The sequence below is a fragment of the Alligator mississippiensis genome, chromosome 2 (genome assembly GCF_030867095.1).
Source record: "Alligator mississippiensis isolate rAllMis1 chromosome 2, rAllMis1, whole genome shotgun sequence".
Taxonomy (NCBI): domain Eukaryota; kingdom Metazoa; phylum Chordata; order Crocodylia; family Alligatoridae; genus Alligator; species Alligator mississippiensis.
Window position 1 is genome coordinate 180,011,841 of NC_081825.1, and position 20,956 is coordinate 180,032,796.

At 51.7% G+C, this 20,956-nt stretch overlaps 1 protein-coding gene across 2 annotated transcripts in view; it reads left to right on the top strand.

Annotated features, from left to right (window-relative positions):
* Positions 1-20,956, top strand: part of B4GALNT4 (beta-1,4-N-acetyl-galactosaminyltransferase 4) — a 118,466-nt gene that overhangs the window by 87,596 nt on the left and 9,914 nt on the right. For both annotated transcript variants that reach the window (XM_014604184.3, XM_019485217.2), the window contains 6 exons: positions 400-478; positions 6,566-6,632; positions 14,851-14,994; positions 15,712-15,821; positions 16,621-16,721; positions 17,597-17,679. In XM_014604184.3, coding sequence (XP_014459670.1) covers positions 400-478; positions 6,566-6,632; positions 14,851-14,994; positions 15,712-15,821; positions 16,621-16,721; positions 17,597-17,679 — 584 coding nt within the window. The remainder of the gene's footprint in view (positions 1-399; positions 479-6,565; positions 6,633-14,850; positions 14,995-15,711; positions 15,822-16,620; positions 16,722-17,596; positions 17,680-20,956) is intronic.

Here is a 20,956-nt window from a genome sequence, read left to right on the forward strand (position 1 = left end):
TCAACCTATTGTTGTGCAGAGGTCAATGGAAAGGCTCAGTGGAGTCAATGGATCAGGTCCTTCATGCCACCATAGGCAGGAGAAGCCCCAGCACTGAGGAGCTCTGACTGCTGTGGGTAGCCAAGCTGTGAGTTCCAAGACCACCACCTTGTCTGTCCAAGGGGGAGTGATACAATGAATGGCAAAAAGCCTTCAAGGCAGTGCCTCTCCTAAGGGGTTGTTAGAGAGCATGGGAGGACAGCCCCTCGTGCTGTCTGTCTCTGATGGGTTTTGTGCCGGGGTTCCCTTTTGGGGCCAGCATGTCAGTGGGTGCTCCATGGAGGGAGAGACAGGGAGGCCACTGTTGGGGGAATAAAGCCTCTATGTGCTAACATGCTTCTCTATCTCCCTCCTGTACAGCCTCATGTCCTCCCGACGCTACTATTTTGAGCTACTCCACAAGCAGGATGACCGGGGATCGGACCATGTGGAAGTGGGCGTGAGTAAAATTGCCTGGCTCCTCCTTGCCTGGTGCACACTGCTGCCATAGCCAGGGCCAGGTCCAGGGCTCTTGCTGCTATGGGCACAGACACTTTGTGCTGGGACAAAGCTGGGAGTGCAGAGAGAGATTTCTTGGGGAGTCTGCAGGGTGTGCTGCAGTCCTGGTCAAAGTCCAAATGTAAACCCATTTCCAAAGGGTGCAGATGTGATATTTTCACCAGCAAGATTGGCTTTCTTGGGAGGAAAATGGGGAATGTTTGCACTTACAAATGAACTCCTCCCCTCGATCTCTGCCCTACACACACCTTCCCTACATACACACCCAACTGCATCCCATTGGAAACCTGAACCCTGACACCCACTGGCCCTTTCCTGCTTTCCCTGCTCCCTCCTGTTCTTTGAGCATGTAACTGTCCAGTTGAAGCTTCCTGGTCTCTCTCTTTCCAAGGGGACCTGTAGTTCCTGCTTCTTGAGTTGGCTCTTCCTCTCCTTAGAGATGTTCACAACTGGTTGGCTTTCATCATCTTTGTGCAGCATGTTGGGCAGGGCATCCTAGCAGGCAGTGCCACCATGTGCAGCTGCATCCTGGCATCTGGCTGATGTCTCTCTGCACAGGGAGCTGTGAGGCCCCCACCCTCACCTGTAAGGCAGTGTCACCCTTTCTGGAAAACCTGCAAAGCAAACAGGCCAGGTCTTCTGGGTGCCCGACCTGAAGTATACTCAACCTGGTTTTCAGATGCATTGTGCACCCATCTCTCCAACTGAAATGAGCAGGACCAACAGGTTAGTTTAGCAGCTGCTTAGCATATCTGGAAGACTAAGACTTCAGCATCTCAAGCAGGGTACCCACAAATCAGAAACTGATTTTTAAAGTGTTGGCCCCACAGTCCCTGCAGCTTTAGGCTTTGTGGTGGAGATGGAGCCAAGCATAGTTTCATAGTTGGTGGGGTTGGGAGGGAACTGAGCAGATCATCAAGTCTGACCCCCTGCCATGGCAGGAAAAAGTACTGGGGTCAAACGACCCCAGCAAGGTGTTCGTCTAACCTCCTCTTAAAGACCCCCAGGGTAGGGGCCAGCACCATTTCTCTTGGAAGTTGGTTCCAGATCCTAGCCGCCCTGACAGTGAAGTAGCTCCTCCTGATGTCTAGTCTGAATCTACCCTCTGCCAGCTTGTGACTGTTATTTCTAGTCACTCCTGGGAGTGCTCGGGGGAACAGGGACTCCCACAATGCCTGCTGGTCCCCTCTGACTAGTTTGTAACAGGCCGCTAGATCTCCCCCCAGCCTTCTCTTGTGGAGGCTGAACAGGTTCAGGTCCCTTAGCCTCTCCTCATAGGGCTTGCCCTGCTGCCCCCTAATCATGCGAGTGGCCCTCCTCTGGACCCTCTCCATGTTGTCCACATCCCTCCTGAAGTTCAGCATCCAGAACTGAACGCAGTACTCCAACTGCAGCCTGACCAGTGTTGAATAGAAGGGGAGGATCACCTCCTTGGACCTGCTGGAGATGCATGTGTGGATGCATGACAAGGTGTGGTTGGCCTTCTTGACCGCATCCCCACACTGTCGGCCCATGTTCATTTTGGCATCAATAATGACTCCAAGATTCTTTTCTGCCTCTGCACTGACAAGAAGGGAGTTCCCCAGCCTGTAGGTATGCTGCTGGTTCTTCCTCCCCAGGTGCAGTACCTTGCACTTGTCAGTGTTGAAACCCATCCTGTTCTCATCCGCCCACCCCTGTAACCTGTCTAGGTCTGATTGCAGCCTATTCCTCCCTTCTAGCGTGCCCACTTCTCCCACATCTTAGTGTCGTCTGCGAATTTGAACAGGGTGCTTTCTACCCCTCGTCCAAGTCACTGATGAAGATGTTGAACAGTGTGGGTCCGAGGACCGAGCCCTGGGGGACCCCACTGCCCACATCCCTCCAGGTCGAATAAGACCCGTCCACCACCACTCTCTGGGTGCGGCCCTCCAGCCAGTTAGTGACCCATTTGACTGTGTAGGTGTTGACGCCACAGTCCCCTAGTTTTTTAATGAGAGTGGTGTGAGAGACAGTGTCGAAGGCCTTCCTGAAGTCCAGAAAGACTACGTCCACTGCTACCCCTGCATCTAAGGATTTTGTAACCTGGTCGTAGAAGGCCACCAGGTTGGTCTGACAGGACCTGCCTCTAATGAACCCATGTTGGTTGCCCCTAAGCATAACCTCCCCTGCTGGCCCCTCGTGGACATGCGCCAGGATAACTCTCTCAAAAAGCTCACCCAGGATCGAGGGAAGACTAACTGGCCTGTAGTTCCCTGGGTCCTCCTTCCTCCCTTTTTTGAAAATGGGAACCACATTGGCCCTTTTCCAGTCCTCTGGCACCACACCAGAGCAGCACAAGTGCTCATAAAGCCGTGCCAGGGGTCCCGCAATGACCTCTGCTAATTCCCTCAGCACTCTGGGGTGGAGATCGTCAGGACCAGCTGATTTAAATACGTCCAGTCCCTCCAGAAGTTCCCTGACTAGATCCTCACTGACCCTAGGCCTGGGTGCGCCTCCCCTGGGGCCTGAGGGGGTCCTGGCAGACAGGCTGATCTGGTCCCTGCCCAGGAAAATGGAGGCAAAGAAATTGTTAAATAGGTTAGCCTTGTCATCTGGTGTGACAACCAGATTTCCTAGCGTGTCTTGCAGAGGCCCCACGTTACCCGGTACCTTCTTTTTGCCCCCTATGTATTTAAAAAAGGACTTCTTGTTGTCCTTGATCCGGGTAGCTAGTCCCAGTTCCATCTCCGCCTTGGCCTTCCTGACCGCCCCCCTGCAGCCCTGAGCAACTGAGGTATAGTCCTCCCTGGTGATGGCCCCTCCCTTCCATTGGGTGTACGCCTCCCTTTTAGCCAGGAGACATTCCCATATGCTTTTGGTGAGCCATGGGGGCCTTTGCGCCCTCTTGCCCCCTTTGATCCTTGTTGGGATTACCTCCCTTTGGGCTTAGAGGATCTTCTTGGACACCCGACTCCTCTCCCCTCCAGGACCTCAGTGCCTCCCCGACTATTCTCCTTACCTCATTGAAATCCACCCTCCTGAAGTCCAGGGCTGCTGCCTTGCTGCAGGCCTTTGCCACCTTGCGCTGGATGGTGAATTCCAGCAGGCGATGATCGCTGTCATCCAGGTGGTTGAGCACCCGCAGATCCCTGACCAGGTTGTCGCCTGTGGCCAGGACCAGATCCAACAAGGCGTCTCCCCTGGTGGAGCTGTGCACCTCCTGGGTTAGATGGAAGTCCTGTATCTCAGCTAGGAACCTACGTGAGCATGTCCTAGGGGTAACTGCTTCCCTGCTCAGTCTCTGCCCTAGATTCCCAGCTCCCACCTCACCTGTATGAGACTCTGATCTCTGCAGAGAGGCACTCCTCAAGGCACCATCTTGCTATTTCCTTAACTGCTTCTGGGTCTCCAGGAGCCACAAGACCTGGATTTGTAAGGTGAAAAGCAAGTCAGAGGGGAAGAGGGAAGGGACACTTTCAGGCATTTCTAAAAGAAGTAAAACAGAGAGGAACCATAATGTATCTTTCTTTGCCTTTGCAGTTCTCCAGGGTGCCTCTGGGTACTTAAGAGCTTGTCTGTACAGTTGCTTCCATTTAAAGGGATATTTTAAAATTAGCATTAGGTAAACCTGAGAAGAGGGCAGTGTGGATCATTTCGAGTCAATACAAACCTGAGAGCTGTCAGTACAGCTTACATCAATTAGAAACAGGTTTACGTTAAACCAAAATAAGCCACTCTCAAACTAGGGTAGAAGCAGGAATGTTCACTGGCTTAACTGCTTTGGCTTGGGGGAAAAATATTGATTTAAGTTAAATCAGTGCTATTTCTGTGCATAGAAAAGGGTGACAGAAGAAGCTGGGCAAGACAGAGATGTCTGAGGGCCTGCTGACTTCTCTGAGCTCTCTATCAGTCCCCAGTTGATAGCTTCAATAAAATCTGTCTTGTGCAGAGGAGATGTTCCCAGCTCCTCTCTGGAACATCTGTCTCTTGGCAATTCCAATCTCTCAGGCTCAGAATACCCGTATGGTTGGCTTTAAAAACAGCAGGCTAATCTGCCCTTTTGCAACAACTCTGTGGGCATCTGTCTCAAATCCACCCCTCTGTTCCCAAAGCCTGAACAATTATATAAGGAAATGAGCTCCATTTAGGTAGCACCCAAACCCATAAATGCCTTGTGCTTCCTTACTGGTACTGCCACAGCTCATCACCGTGGTTTCAGAATGGCGCTGAAATCTGTAATGAAGCTATCACAAGCACAGGGGGCATTCAAAAAGACCCTTGTTAACGTGTTTCAGGATAGGAGGATGGGGACCAATCCTAGTTCAGCAGGAAAGGAGCGGCTGGAAAGCTAAGACATGGTATTTTCTGCCTATCTGGATCACCCTGAAGAGAGGGGAGGAGGGAAAAAGTCAAGAAGGAAAAAGGATCTGCTATGAGCTGTTGTGTGGTTCCTGAGAGAGAATCTTCCCTTTAGCTAGGATTCGTTTCAGTGCCTTCATTTCAAGTGAGGGGCTTTGCTAGCTGGAAACATCTTAGATGCCTTCTCCTCGAGATAAAATGTTCCTTGTCTCTAAGGGACTCCATCTCATTTTGATTCCTCTCAGCACAGCCCCGCTCCTTTCATGGAAGCCTTGCCAGCACTGAGGGCTGCTTGAGGTGAAATGCTAGCCTTTTTAAAAGAGACTCCATTCATTCCCTTTCCTGAGCTGAAAGGAAAGGCAAGCCATTCACCACAAATGATGCCCCCTCCCTTCCTCTCTACTTGCTGGCCTCCTTGTGAAGTCCCTGGCACAGGCAGGGAAAATAAGCTTGTTTTACACAAGGCGTTGCCTCCTCTGGAGGTGTGAGATGTAATAGCTAGGCAGACACCACACACACACGCACATATGCATACACACACATGCACACATGCACCCACGGGGTGCTTCTCTCTCTTCAGCCATCACTCAACATGGCAATTCACAGGGAGAGATAGGCAGCGCAGAACTCTGTGTGTGTGTATGTGTATCTGTGCGTGCGTGCATGCATATGTGTGTGTGTGCGTGCGTGCGTGTGAAACCCAGCACAGAACCAACTACAACTTTTGTGCATGTGTGAAACCCAAAGAGGTAGACATAAGCTCACACACCACAGCATGCAGATTAAAACTGCTTTGGCAGGAGCAATTCCCCAGCCTGGGCAGGTGGATTCATTGTCACAAAGGTATTTGTTTTGTTGGGTCCAGCATATCAAGATCCCTAGCTATAAATCCCTGGCCCTGCATTTATGCCAGGGTAAATTTGGAGCCATTTCCATCAGCTTCTGTTGAAGGCTCCTGACACAACAGTGTGTAGGGGCTTGTCCACAGGAGGGAGACTTGCGCCCAAATGACCACATGTACACAGCTGCCTCAAGGCAAAGCTCTCTGGTGGATGTTGTACCAGTGTGTGCAGAGATGCCCTGATAAATTACTGGGCATTCCTGTCCAGTGCAAGCCCCAACATGTGGCAGTGCATAGGGAACTACATCAATGCAAAAAAACCCTCTAGGCTAGGCATGGCTTGAATGCTGGTCAGGAGTCACCATGGATTTGCACCAGAAAATCTAGAGAATGATAACCCTCCACAATTTGGAGCACCTACCTCTCACCAGCACCTCCCCTACCTTGCTTCCCTCATAGCCAGGCCTGGGGAGGGTCTGGTGTCTAGGGGCATGTGTAGATGAAACTGGCATTAATGTCAAGAGCCTAAAAATTTTAATCCGGCTTTTTTTTTGCGCGGTGCATTTGTGTTTGCAGCACGTTTGTTGTGGTGCGGCGCATTTGTTTCCTGTGTCATTCCCCACAGATTTCAGTAGGGGGAGGACTGGGTACAGCTGCTTCCTGCTGCTTGGCACTGGGAAGCATCCCAAGGGTGAGCAGGTGTGTGGAGACCCTGCAGCTGCCTGGCAGTCATCAGCTGCTGAAGCTGTAGGCTTCCTGCCGGTGCACCAGATCTCCCTTGGGATTTCTGCCGGGCAAGGAGGGCAGAGCAGCACTCCATCTTCCCTGGCCACAGCTCTCATTCTCTTTTTTCTCCCCCTCTTCCAGTGGCGAGTTTTCCTCCCCAGCTTGAAGTTTGAGGTGATCGACTCCCCTTACATCTCGCTCTACACAGGTAAGGCTCCCCACATTGGGCTGCTGCCCTCCCTGCTTGTTCCACTTGTCCCTCTGTAAACATATCTCTCTTATAGAGGCATTTAGGCACCAGGGATGTGTTCATAACCCATGCACAAAGCTGCATGTCACGGGGATGGCAGTCTATACATGTGCCATGTATGATGATGCACAAAACCATGTGTAGAGGCGGCCATGAAATTAGGCAAACGTGCATGCAGCTGCAACAGATGTGGCAGTGCAAATGCAGAACATGCTGTAACATAACATAGATCCTTTAAGGATCTAAAAAGTCCTGCTTGCCGATGAGGTGCAAGTGAAAGGGATCAGGCTTCTAGATGGATCTGCAGCTGGGAACATTGAAAGGGCTATCTGAAAAAGGGCAGGGGAGCAGAAGGGTCCTGTGGAAGATAGGCACTGTTTTGTTTTACAATCTGGAATAAGGCATGGTTTTTTTTAGCCTGAAGGGGAAAAGGCTAGATTTTTCTGGAGGGCTTTGAATAAAGGACCTGTTTTTGGAAGCTATAAAGTGTGGCTGTGGCAACCAGCAAAGCCCAGAAGCAAGGGAAATGCTCATAGAAGAGTATAGGCATAGCTACTCCTAGATCTTCCCTGACCGATGCTTGTCCAACCCCTTCTTGAACACCTCCAGTGATGGAGAGTCCTAAACTTCCCCAGGCAGTCTATTTCGCTGCCTCACTGTTCTAACAGTGAAGAGGTTTTTCCTGATATCCAATCTAAACCTGCTTTGCTGCAACATCAAGCCATTGCTCCATGTCCTGCTCTCTACAACAAGAAACTGTGTTATCCCTCTTCTTTATGGAAGCTCTTCAGATATTTGAAGACTGCTATTACATCCCTCTTAAGTGCCTTTTTCACAAGCCGAACATGCCTAGCTCCTTCAACCCCTCCTCATATGAGTTGTCTTCCAAGTCTTTTATCATTTGTTGTTATCCACCTCTGGATTCTATCTTCTCCATGTTTTTTTTTAAATGTGGAACTCAAAATGGCATACAGTACTCTAGATGAGACCTAACCAGTGCTAGTAAAGAGGTATTATCATCTTCTGTGTCTTGCACCTAATGCTTGTATTGGTGCATCCCAAAACCACATCACACTGCAGGCTCATTTTGAGTCTGTGACCACCAAGACTCCTAAATCTCCCTATAGCACTGCCATCCAGCCAAGTGTCACCCATTTTGTATTTTTATTTTTGATTCTTCTAGCACTTTACATTTGTCGGCAGTGAACTTCATCCTGTTAGCTGTAGCCCAGCTTTCCAGTCTGTCAGGATCCTTCTGAATTGCATTTCTGTCCCCCAGCATATTCACAATCCTTCCATTTCGTGTTGTCTGCAGATTTACTCAAGAAGCTTTCTATGCCAGCATCCAAATCCTTAATAAAGACATTGAACAACACTGGGCCCAAAACAGACTCCTGTGGGACTCCACTCAGAACCTCCTGCCATTCTGACATGGACCATTTATAATTACCCTTTGCTTATGGCTATTGAGCCAGTTTTCTGTTCATCTTACAGTAGTTTTGTCTAGCCCACATTTCTCTGATTTGTTTATAAGAAGGTCATGTCAGACCTTGTCAAAAGCCTTGGTGAAGTCCAGATACACTATATCCACAGCATTCCCTTCACTCATCCAAGCATTTACTTTGCTGAAAAAGGAGATCCCTGCAGTGCTTTGCTCTCACCCACCCTCTACAGGGGAGGGAGGGAGAGCCACATAGACAGTCTGCGGGTTGGGTGACAGCCTGCCGGACTGTTTAGCAACTGAGTCCCACTCCCTGGTTTTGCACTCAGGGGCCTGCTGCCACTGATGCTGGCCTTTTAAGCCCCAGTCCTTTCTACCTCTCTGCTCTGATGATAGGGGTGGAGAGGATTGGCTACAAAGTGAGGGGAGCCAGACAGCCCTCTACACCACCACCCTCCCCTACTTCCAAAGACATCTTCCACCCCCTGTACCATCCCCAGCTGGAAATTTTGAAACATTCCAGCCAGAGGCTGTACATGTGTCCCCAAGCTGAAAGGTTCCTTTTTGAAACGTTTCCAAACCCACTCCAATTGCTTCAGTTACTTCCGTCTATGCCCAGAGATGCTCCCCTCTCTGGGGAAAGGTGCCTTCTCCAGGGCCCATGCCGTCCCATCTCATAGCTTCCTATCAAGACAAAGGGAAGCTGAGAATAGCAGCCAGGCAAACCTCTCAGCTCATAGCCCTGACCCTGAGTGACAATGGCCTGTCTTGTAAGTGGGGATGGATGGTGCAGAGTTTAATTAAATCTATAGATCTTCTGCCTTCCACCCTAGACGGCCTGGCAGCAGGAGCCTTGTGATGAATGGATCCTACCCCTGCACTCAATACACACAGGGCTGGGAATGAAGCCTGCTCTGGAAGGTGACAGAGATGGGCCCTATAGTTCCATGCACATTAAGGGGCTATGATCAATAGGTAAAAGACAGATCAGGCACAGCAGGGTGGGTACTGGTGCTGGCAAGTTGGATGGTGCACACATGTATATTCCCTCAGATGCTACCTGTTAGTGTGGAAGTCTCGTTTGGCCCCTAACGCCCCTGCTTCCTCCCCATGATGGGCGACTGCAGACGGACAGGTGCTGTCACCATTCTCTCAGCTGGCTGCTCTGGAGGGAGGCCGGGAAGAGGGGGATGTGTGAGATGGAGGAACCAGCTCTCATAGGGAGAAGCCGGATGTTCCTCATTTGTTACAGAGAGCAGGGCCATCTGTATCCTTCCCCTGTTGTTCAGCAAGGAGGGGTTGCTCAGCCTGTCTGCAGCAATTGATCAAACTCTTTGCTTTTGGGGACACCCCTGCCTCTCTCTATGCCCCTCAGGAAGCCTGTGGGTACCTAGCATGACAGGAGTCCTACTCTCCTGCCCTGTCCACTGAATCAGTGGCTACTGCTACTCTATTGCAGGTACAGCTTGACCGTAGCCACTGTGAGGTGAGCCAGCCATTGACTAATATTGTCACGTAATGAGGGCTTGGATGGTGAGGGCTTTGGAGGAGGCCCAGGCAGGTGACTCTGCCCCTCTGAGAAACAAGAGGATTCTCCTGTCTGGTCCTGCCCAGCTGGCAATGACATGCTAGTTGCAGTGTTCTGGAGCCTTCAGGAATAGCTGGCCAGAGGCCTCTTTGGTTGTGTTTAGGTGCCTTCTGTTCCTCTAGGAGTGAAATATTATGAAGTGATTGTCATGGATTTGCAGGAAATACCATTCCTCTGGCCTTTCTATAAGCAACCATGGATTGTAGCCCTATAGTGGCTAGACCCCAGGTCTCTGCATCCCCAAGACAGGGTCACTGGCTGCAGCACTGTCACTGTTGTTCCATAGATTCATAGATTCATAGATGTTAGGGTCGGAAGGGACCTCAATAGATCATCAAGTCCGACCCCCTGCATAAGCAGGAAAGAGTGCTGGGTCTAAATGACCCCAGCTAGATACTCGTCTAACCTCCTCTTGAAGACCCCCAGGGTAGGGGAGAGCACCACCTCCCTTGGGAGCCCGTTCCAGACCTTGGCCACTCGAACTGTGAAGAAGTTCTTCCTAATGTCCAGTCTAAATCTGCTCTCTGCTAGCTTGTGGCCATTGTTTCTTGTAACCCCCGGGGGCGCCTTGGTGAATAAATCCTCACCAATTCCCTTCTGTGCCCCTGTGATGAACTTATAGGCAGCCACAAGGTCGCCTCTCAACCTTCTCTTGCGGAGGCTGAAAAGGTCCAGTTTCTCTAGTCTCTCCTCGTAGGGCTTGGTCTGCAGGCCCTTGACCATACGAGTTGCCCTTCGCTGTACCCTCTCCAGGTTATCCGCATCCTTCTTGAAGTGTGGCGCCCAGAATTGCACGCAGTACTCCAACTGCGGTCTGACCGCGGTCTGACCAACGCGGTCTGTGACTTGCCCAGCCAGTCCAAAAAGTATGTCAACTCCTGCTAGATACTTTGCCTGTGAGGGATCAGTGCAGCCGGCCATGACATGGGACACAGTAACATAAGCCCAGCTGCCTTGTATTGGCCAATTGCAATGGAGCCAAGACTAAGATGATAAAGCAGCGGTTCCCAAACTGTGAATTGTGATCCCAAATGGGGTCACAACAGATGGGATCGCGGGGGGTGGGGGGCTGCGGGTTGGGAGTGAGGGGCCATGCTGAGGAAATGGGGTCATGCTGAGGACAAGTTTGGGAAGCACTGTGATACAGCAAAGCTCTCGTGCCCCTCCATGATACCAGTATTGCTTGCCTCCCTGCCCCGAAGCACTCAGGATGTCTCTCCTCTCCCACTTTGTACCACCTGGAGAGCTCTGAAGACCAAGAGCTCCACTGCAGTTCTGTGTTTCACGTTGAAATCAATCTGGTTCTCTGTGTTCTCTTTTGCTTGGCTGCCAGCCACTAAAAGCTGATGTCCACTCACTGGTCTCCCTTGCTTCCTGGTGCCTGAGGAAAATTCAGCTCCTTTATACCCTGTGGGTAGCAATATAAAGGCCACAGGGAGGCAGTCACACACCTGTTCATAAAGGTGTTTCAGAAATGTCCAGCTTCCCCTCATTGCCCTACACCTATAGGCAGGTAGGGATCTTTTTGGATCTCAGTAGATCTTGTGAGCTCTGCGTCCTGGATTAATCATTTCCACACATGGGCCCTTCACAACATGACATGTCCTGTGAGGACAGGCCTTCTCGGGCTGTGTTCTCATATTACTGGATGGACAATGGCAATGCTTCCTAGCAGGAGGAGAGAAGGAGCTCTGGACATGGGGGTGTCTGAGGAGACCCCTTGTTCAAGGCGAACACCATTGATCACAGAAGGCTGACAACTGAAGAGGGCTGAGCTGCACTGGAATGAGTAGAGGAGGGTGTGGGTCAGAGCAGACATGGCCAGTGGGGATGTGTAATGTATATTGTTTCCAGGGAGTACAACTTAGCTGTGACAGGTACAACCCTTTACCCATGATACAAAGGGAATCCCTTTGCTCCTGCTTTGAATGGATGATGGAAACTTTAGTCAGATCACCTTCCTGGTCAGATGATCCCTCCAACCCACCAAGTATCCCCACATGCATCAGCTGGGTGCCTGGACTCCTACCTACTCATGGTCCATTTTGTACCCTGCCATCTATGCATGGGGTTCAGGATCTGCACTGCCAGTTGGCAAACTGGGCTCATGCCAGCTTGCTTCCCCATAGCTTTCTTGACTCTGTGATGCTGCAGACTTGCACCTGCCAGTCAATTAGATTTCATAGATTTCATAGACATTAGGGCTGGAAGGGACCTCAGAAGATCATCGAGTCCAGCCCCCCGCCCAAAGGGCAGGAAGTCAGCTGGGGTCATAGGATCCCAGCAAGATAAGCATCCAGTTTTCTCTTGAAGGTGTTCAATGAAGGCGCTTGAACAACCTCCTGTGGCAGGCTGTTCCAGACCTTGAGGGCTCGGACAGTAAAGAAATTCTTCCTTATGTCCAGCCTGAAACGATCTTGTAGTAGTTTGTGACCATTCGACCTCGTCATCCCTTGGGGCGCTCTGGTGAACAAACGTTAAGTAGATGCAACTCAGGGCTTCCTGAATATATCTATATATATAGATAGATATAAGCAGTAAAAAGGTAACCTTCCTACAGGTGCTTCTCCTGTGCCCTGGTTTCTCTACGTTACTATGCTGGGGTCATCTAGCACTAGGCTGAGTGCCGACGAATATCACTCTCAGGATTTTAAGTGAATCCACCACGAGATTGCAAAATAAAACAAGGGAAGGGAGTGATGTTCTGGTGGTATTAACCTCCCATATATGCTGGCCTCCCTTTAGATGGGGAAGTTGCATGAAAGATCGCTTAAAGCTTAATTCCACTGTGTGACCCTGGGAATTAGAGTCTGTGAGTGCTTCCATAAAGCAGAACAGCCCCTTCCCTTTGACTCTGCCCCGAGCGCTGTAATCACAGCGAGAGCCGCTGGCTCTGAAAACAGTCGTTCCATTTCTTTATGATTGTCATTATTAGATTTGGTTTGGTATTCAAATCCCAAGGCTGAGGCATACAGCACGGAGCATGTTATTAGGTCCCAGGGAACAAACGTGGGAAGGCGTCATAGCAGTTGCTCACCTTAACAGGCTGGTGTGTTTTCCAGCTGGCATTGAGAGTATAGCTGCTAGTCAGGTCACCAAAGCAGGGTACAGCTGCCAGTGATTCCAGCAAGATGTAGGGACCTGGCCTTCCACGGGCAAGTGGAAGCTGTGTGAACATTTGGGGGACACTGAATACACAAAAGGCATGCGACAAATCTAAGGGTCAGGCATACAAACAGATATGACGTTGAGTTAAATGGGATGGGGTGAGGCTTTGCTGTGTGTCAGCTGCTCCATAGTAATTGTTTGGTATGTCCATCCCTGCAAGTGGAAGCAGTGTCCTCCTGAACGAAACACACCTAAGTTATCAGTTTAGATTGCACTTACTACAGGTAAGTGTGGACTCAGTTACTATGGAAACAGTTACTTCCAAACAGCTGAGGCATGGTAAGTCCCGTGCTAGCTTGGTATAATCTGTTCATCTGTCCATAGTGTTAGATCAGGGGTGGCCACCCTGTGGCATATGCATTACAAGTGGCATTGGCAGTGTCTGTGTGTGCTATGCAGTGGATTGGAGCAGGAGCAGAGAATATAGCAGCAGGAAGCAAAGCAGTAGATCAGGCAGGGATCATAGAGCAGGGAACAGAAAGCAGAGCAACAGATCAGGCAGGAGAAGACAAGTGCAGTGGCCCTTAGGGAGTTCACATTGCTTATCTGTGACGCACCTGCCAAAAAGGTTGATCCCTGCTGTGCTAGACAACTGTACCTCCACCCTCTCATTAGGACCTTACATTTGAAAACACCATGTCCTGTGACTTGCCCAGGAAGTCCAAATGTCTATGAAATCTATGAAATCTTTCCAGCATCACATGCAACTTGGATGAGTGCTATGGTAATCAGTAAAGTTCTTGTCCTAGAATTGATGTTTATCTTGCTGGGATCCTATGATCCCTGCTGACTTTCTGCCCCTGGAGCAGGGGGCTGGACTCAGGGGTCCCTTCCACCCAAATGTCTATGAAATCTATGAAGTCCATGGTAGAGGCTGGATTTTAATACACATCTCCTGTCTTCCAGACCTGTACTTTGACCTTTGCCTCTCCTTCCCGTTCTCCACTGTGAGTGGATGTCCACCTTGGGGCACTGGCAAGACATGGACATGCAGGCAGGCAGTATATGAGGGCACTGCCCACAGTCACGGTGGAGAAGGTGTTTTCGGATGCATGTACCATTTGACTATTTTCCAGGCATTCCCCATTCCATACCCTCTACCAAGCTGCGTAAGTGGGGATATCACACCCTGCTCCATAGCGGGAAGCAGAGGCTGGGGGAGGAGACAGCGTCTCTGGTTTCCCAGCCCTCCGTGGGCAGCCATCTCAATTAGCCAGCACAGCTCTGTGCAAACAGTCAGGCTTGTCTGATAAACATGACATTAGGAGGAGGCAGCACTTAATTGATGTGGCATATCATTCCTTGCAGGCACAAGTAATGTTCCCTGCAGCCTGGTGAGCAGGGAGCATATTCTTTCCAGAGCAGAACATTTTCTTCTAGGGGAGGGGGAGATGAATTCTTGCCAGTTATCCTACACATTTGCTCGGACGATCATTGATGGGTGTAACCCTGTGCCGAAGCACTGAATGGGAGCCAGGAGTGGGAGCTGAGTCACAGCATCATCAATGGTGTCCAGAGTTAGCTGGGTTTATTAACTGTTGGGCCTCTGGCTTTCTGCCCTTCTGTGCCAGCCATACATTGGATGTGATGTGTCCCTGCCATTTGAGCTGCTACCTTGGCACTATTTATGTCTTCTGTCAGCCTTGCAGGTTAACCTGTGAGGGGAGAGACTTAACAGAGCCAGCGCTACCAGGAAGGGAGGGGAAAGCCCCCTCTTCTTGCTAACCAGCTCCACAGTCTAGGCAGAGACTTTTATGGGCAGGGTGTGACTTGGGGTTGCGGGCTGGGGCACATCCCTCTCAGGATCCCGAAGCTGAGGTGGCCCCTCAGGAGCACCCAGGGGCTGGAGTTCCCAAGGGAGTCACTGTCAAGAAAGTGGCTAGCTGCATCAGGAACTCCCGCAGCCTGGCTCACCAAGAGCTGAGCAGAGACCCCTGACCACTGGCCTGTGTGCACTCTCTGTGTTTTGCCTCCTTCAGATGAATCCACTCTGAAGATGAACCAGGTGGACCACATCCCGCAGTCCTATGCCAGCCATACTGGGAGCTATCTCTGGGAGACGCAGAGGGATGAGCATGGGGCTGATATGCTCAGATCCGACCCCAGGGACACCTTCTTCCTCAGTAAGTAAAGCTAGTGCTTTTGGCTCCTTAGGTGGCTGGGAGGGGTATATGAGGAAATCGAGGCTGAGGCAGGTAGGGAATTGACCCCTCTAGGGTTGGAGACCTGCTGTTAGTCATGTGAGGAGGGAGGCACAGGGTACAAGACGGAGCAGGAAAAGCTGCCCAATGGCCCCCTTCCTTCTCCCAGACCTCTCTCCCGGTGAGGAGCAACCTAGAAGGTAATCTGTGACGGACAGGTCTACAGGGGACCACCATGGAGTGGGTGGGCCAGAGTGGGGAGTTTTAGGGAGCAGGTTGGGATGAATATGGGTGGAATGGGCTATGGAGGACTGTCTAGGAAGGGGTTGATCTATAAGGGGCAGTATGAGAATGGGGAGTTCTATGTACGGAGCTGGCCAACAGGGTGAGTATGGCATGGATGAGTATCTGGGATGGGCATATGGACAGATTGGGTTGGACTGGGCTATAGGGTACAGTCTATGATGGGCAGTTGTTGGGGATGGGTTGGGCTACAAGGGACAGTCTTTGCTGGGCAAGCCCATAGGCAGTAACCTGCAGTGGATTAGCAAGGGATGGACAGTCTCCCAGGTTGGTTAGCTGGGCTAGAGGGAACTGCCCAGGTTTCCTCTGTTGGAGTGGCTGAGGGTCCCTGGTTACTGGCAGTGTAGCCTGAGCTGTGGTTTCCTTCTGTTGCACTGCCTGACTGCCTGCCCCCAGCTCCCCAGATTGAGGCGTCCCGTGTGGAGAATGTGCTGGTGCCCTGCGCTTACAGCCCCACCTATGTGGTGAAGGATTTCCCTATTGCCCGCTACCAGGGCCTACAGTTTGTAAGTGTCTCCCTGGCACGGGGGATTACGGGGGGATGGAGAGGGTGCACAGAAGCAGAGGGCTCGGAGGTCTCTAACCGGCCCAGGAAATGGTACTGTCCTTTGCCGTCCCTTTACAAAGACTTCTTTCCTTCTTGGGCCACAAAAGCTGTCAGTCTCTCACCCTGTCCCAGAGGCAGAGGCATCAGGATCCAACACACCCTGCCATCCTCTTGCCAGCTCACACTGACGAATTCCAGACACCTTCCAGTTGTCTGGGCCTCCTAGTACCTTGCATCTCCACAGAGCAGCCACCCTTCCCACACTGTCCTCCATCCCTATCCAGTTTCTCATACCAGCTCTGTGCTGATTCATGCATAGGCACCACCCCACCTCCAGGCCCCTTTGCAAGGTAAAGGGCTTTCTGTTCAACTCTTTATCTTGAGTTAAAATCTAAGGGGAAATGTTTTTGGAGAGCAAGAGCCAAGCTGTGGGGTGGAGGGTGCAACGTGGCTTTGGAAAGCCACAATGCTAGCACAGAGTCTGTCCTCTCAATCTGGTCCCCTCTGGTGCCAGGCCTTCATCAGAGCACCTCCGAAAAAGACCAGGTCGCAGGGTGATGAGCAACAGACTTCACACCCACCTAAGGAGATTGTGCCAATGGGTGCCTCAGAGTACTAACCAAGAGCACCCTCTGCTGGCACTTTGGTCCATCCTCCTCCCTCCTCCACATGTGCCCTCACTGCCCTGGCTGAGACCGGCCCCACTCCCTGCTCCACCCACCCCGTGCCCACTCTCATTGATGTCCCTGGCTCCCCAGGTCTACCTCTCATTCGTGTATCCCAATGACTTCACCCGTCTCACCCACATGGAGACAGAGAACAAGTGCTTCTACAGAGAGTCCCCTCTGTACCTGGAGAAGTAAGTGTGGGGCATGGGAGTGGGCAGTGGGGATGGCAGGGCCCCTGGGATGCAGTTGTGGTTAAATGGAGGCTGTCCTTCAGGACACATGGTCAGTACAACCCCTAGGCATGCAACTGCTGTAAACAGAGTCCTGACTGCCTTGGGCACATAGACCCCCCAAGGGAATCAAAGCCCGAACAGGGGCTGTCAGGGCAAGGCAAGCAGCTGCCATGCCAGGATGCTGCTGCTGTGGAGAGGGGCGCATCCAGGGCTGGATGGATCTGGACTCAACTGAGCCTGCCAGCAGGGTGCATAGTCCTTGTCGTACCAAGCCATTTCCTGGTGATTGAGACCTGACCAAACCCTTTTGACATGGCCCCCAACACATATGCAGATAGGGCCAGTGCTGACCCGGGTTAAACCCACTCCTGCCCAACCATCTCTCCCCACCCGCTGGCTCAGGCCATCCCAGACTCTACATTTAATGGGAGCTGGCAGACCACAGAGACTCAGGCTTCTCTCCCCTTCCTTCCCCAGCAGCCCTACATTTGTCCTCTTTTCAGAAGGTAAGGGAGAATCTCTCTTCTGCTGCATATATGCAGGTACAGACCTGGAGGGAAACTGCTAGGGTTTCCCAAGCACAGAAGTCCCACCTAGCTCTTGGTTTGCAGCAGCAGGTGGTAGCCTAGCTTGAGACTTGTCTGTCTTGCAGACTCAGTCTGGAGATTTCAGCTCTGTTGAGACCCTACAGCTTGGAAGAGACTCCCAGTTTATTGTCATGCAACATAAATGCAGCTTTTGTGTGTGTTTGTGTATGTTTGTATGCATGCACTCAGCTACATGCTCTTCCATCTCCTGCTTTTCCTTCCCTTCCCTCCCTCCTTCCCTCCCAGGTTTGGGTTTTACAAGTATATGAAGATGGATGAAGAAGAGGAAGACCCTCACCAGAGAGCATTTCTCTTCCTGAACTCAGACAGTAAGTAGCCCCAGGGTACCCAGCATCAGCGGCTCACTCCAGATTGGCAGGCTCCAACCCTCCCTCTGCTGCCTGGCACAGGGCCAGTGTTATGACGTCTTAGTCTGGTGTGCCATCTGCTCACAGAGATTGTGTTTTATGGCCTGGCATATCCAGGCTTTGTGCATTGTCACTGTTTGGTGAGATGGGCCTGGCTGGAGGGTAGGGTGTCAAGAATCCCTGAGCTGGGCAGAGAAGTAGAAATTGTTGCCCATAGAGGGGAAAGGGTTATGGGGGGATCTCACTCAGGCAGGGTTGTGTAGAAGGGGGCATCTCCTTCTTCCTTCCTAGACAGACCAAACCTTTTGTCGTCATTACCAATGTCCTCAGCCACTGAATCCAGCACTTTAGTGCCATGACACTTATCTTTGGGTCCTGCCAGTGGAGTAGGACCATGCATCCCCTCCTCCCCCATGAAGTAGTGCCGCCACGTTTCCTGACCCCAGTTGTACTGGCCCATCCGTGTCCTTGACACCAACCTTACCAGAATGCTCTGTAGAAATATTGCAGTAAGGCTAATGGAAGTGATTAACAGGCCAGGAATGGGTCAGTCAGTCTGTGCCTGTGAGCACCCTTTCATTGCTGGCACCAGTGGCCTCTCAGGCTGTCTCAGAGGCCCCAGGTAGATCAGTAGTAGATCTCTGCCTTCTCACAGAGGACATTCTGGGCCTGACAAGGATGTGTGGCTCTCTGCCCATGACTGCAGGTCCTTCTTGCATACCCAAGAGCCCTCCCGTCCCTCCCCTCTCCCACACAGGCGGCCTCCGCCGCTGGAAGTCAGAACACCATGTCAGGCCAAAGCCGATTTTCTGCTGAGAGCAATGTTTTAATTGCTTTCAAAGAGGATCAATACTTTCTTTCCCTTCCAAATCCTTTCCCAAGTGCAGGGCTGTTAATTAGTGTTGATCAGACCAACCCCATCCCTTTGACACACTGCCATGGTTCCTGTGAATGAGTTTGCAGTCAAATCCCCTGGATGTGAGCAAAGGGAAAAGTCTCCTCTGCCTCCTTCCCCTCAAGGCTGCTAAGCTGGTTGTACTGCGGGCAAAGCCTGATGGGGAAGCTTCGGACACACAGAGAGGGGAGCTCCCTCGAGAGGACATGGAGAGAAAGTGCTTGTGGCCTGTGTTAGGTGGAGTCATTGGGCAGTGAGATATGACGCTGCCAACAAGTCACTGTTTGCCTCAGGGTGAGACAGTTCTGTTGGCTTTGGTTTCCCTGTGTCTAAAAGGGAGAGGGGGTGTACATCACAAGGAAGAGAGGGCAGGGTTCAATAGTTCCTGTCCGTGGGGTACTTTGGCCTAGACCAGGGGTCAGCAACCCCTGGCACACCTGCCAGGGCATGGCACCCAAGGCCATTTTGCTTGGCATGCCATAGCTGGCCCCAGCTCTGAGCAGCTGCTGTCAGCCATGGAGCCCAGGCTGCCTGTAGCAGGCAGCTGGGAGGCTGCAAGTAGCCCAGGCTTCATGGCAGGCAGCAGATGTCCAGAGCCTGAACTGGCTGTAACAGGCAGCCGGGAGACTGCAAACAGCTGCACCAGGCTCTGGAGCCCCATCCGGGCTCTGTGGTGGCAGTGGCTGCACACGCACCTGGGGGCAGCTCAACCCCAGCCTTTCCCCCACCATCCACCCTGAGGCACATGTGCAGCCATCACCACAGAGCCCGTGCCAGGACTCTAGACCCCAGTACAGCTGTTTGAAGCTTCCCAGCTGCCTGCCACAGCTGGCGTGGGTTTTGGGCAGCTGCAGCAGGCAGGCTGCAAACAGCTGCACTGGGGTCCAGAGTTCTGGCACTGGCTCTGGTGGTGGCAGGTGCACATGTGACTCAGGGAGCATGGCAGGGAAGGGGCCAAAGCAGCACAATCCTGGCCCGTCCCCCACCATTGCCCTGAGGCACACATGTACTCGCTGCCAGCAACAAGGATCAGGCCCCTCATGGCTCCCCTGCTGTCTGCCTCTGGCATGCCAAGTTGAGGCATAGGTTGAGGTTGGGGTGTTTTTGGCTGTCTGGCCAAAATCGCTGCTGACCCCTGGGCTACACATAGCATCAGAACAACTGGGACTGCTGTGGGACAAAATCTGTCACATTACTGGAGATGTAAACAGCACCTCATCCATAGGGCCCTGATGTTGGGGTGGCCTCTAGAGGCCACCATCATATGCACAATAAATGCTCATGATACTGGGTCATCAGAGCTGGATGAGGGCTGAAACACATGGTGGGGACTTGAGTGGATCTTTCACCAGTGCTGGGTTTGAGCCATTCTTCTCTCAAAATCTCTTCTTTGAACACACACAGCTGCCCTAAGGATCCAGTGGTTTTTCTCCTCCTCTCCATGTCAGTTTTAACAGTTTCTGCCTCTCTGCGTGTTTTATGCATTCCCTCGTCTCTCTACCGTGGTAAAAAAATGTCCTGGATGGCTGTAGCCCTGTTTATGAAGATGGTACCAGGGGCCTTCCCTTCCTTCCTCAGGAGGCAGAAAGGTGCATGAGATGTTCTGGGAGCTACTTGGATGGAAGGCACCGTGAGAAGGAAACATGGCTGCCATTGTTATGTATTAGTAGCCCACTTAAATCTGCCTCCCTGGGTAAGTTGAATGAAGAGGAGGACGGAGCCTGTGCACCCCAGAGGCCTGCCAGTCAGCTCACAGCCTAGAAAAAGACAAATGAGTGCGCACCAGCCTCTCATTCTGAGCTGTTGTGTGCGTGACAGGAGCCCTTCCATTCTGCTCCTGAGTTCAAGAAGTGCTAAATGCTGCTGCCTCTGCCCTACAGAGCTGGTCTAACCAGGCCAGACCCAACAGCTAGCAGTGAAAGTGAAAGTCCCTTTCCTGCCCCATGGCAGCACTTCCGTGTCCAAGACACCATTCATGAATTGAACCCAATGGCAGTCCAACAGCCCTCCTCGCAGCAAACCTGCTGTTGGGCCAACCTACCCAGGCAGCAACTATGAGAACCTGCTGTCATGACTGGGTTCATTAGACAGACTGAGGGACCTGAATCTCTTCAGCCTCCACAAGAGAAGGCTGAGAGGTGATCTTGTGGCTGTCTACAAACACATCGGGGTGGGGAGAGGTGGTTAGCAGGGAATAGGGGATACTCTGTTTACTGGGGCACTCCTCAGGGTTACTAGAAATAACAGCCACAACCTAAAGAAGACTAGATTTAGATTGAACATCAGGAAGAAATCCTTTATGGTGAGGGTTGCCAAAATATGGAATGGGCTTCCAAGGGAGGT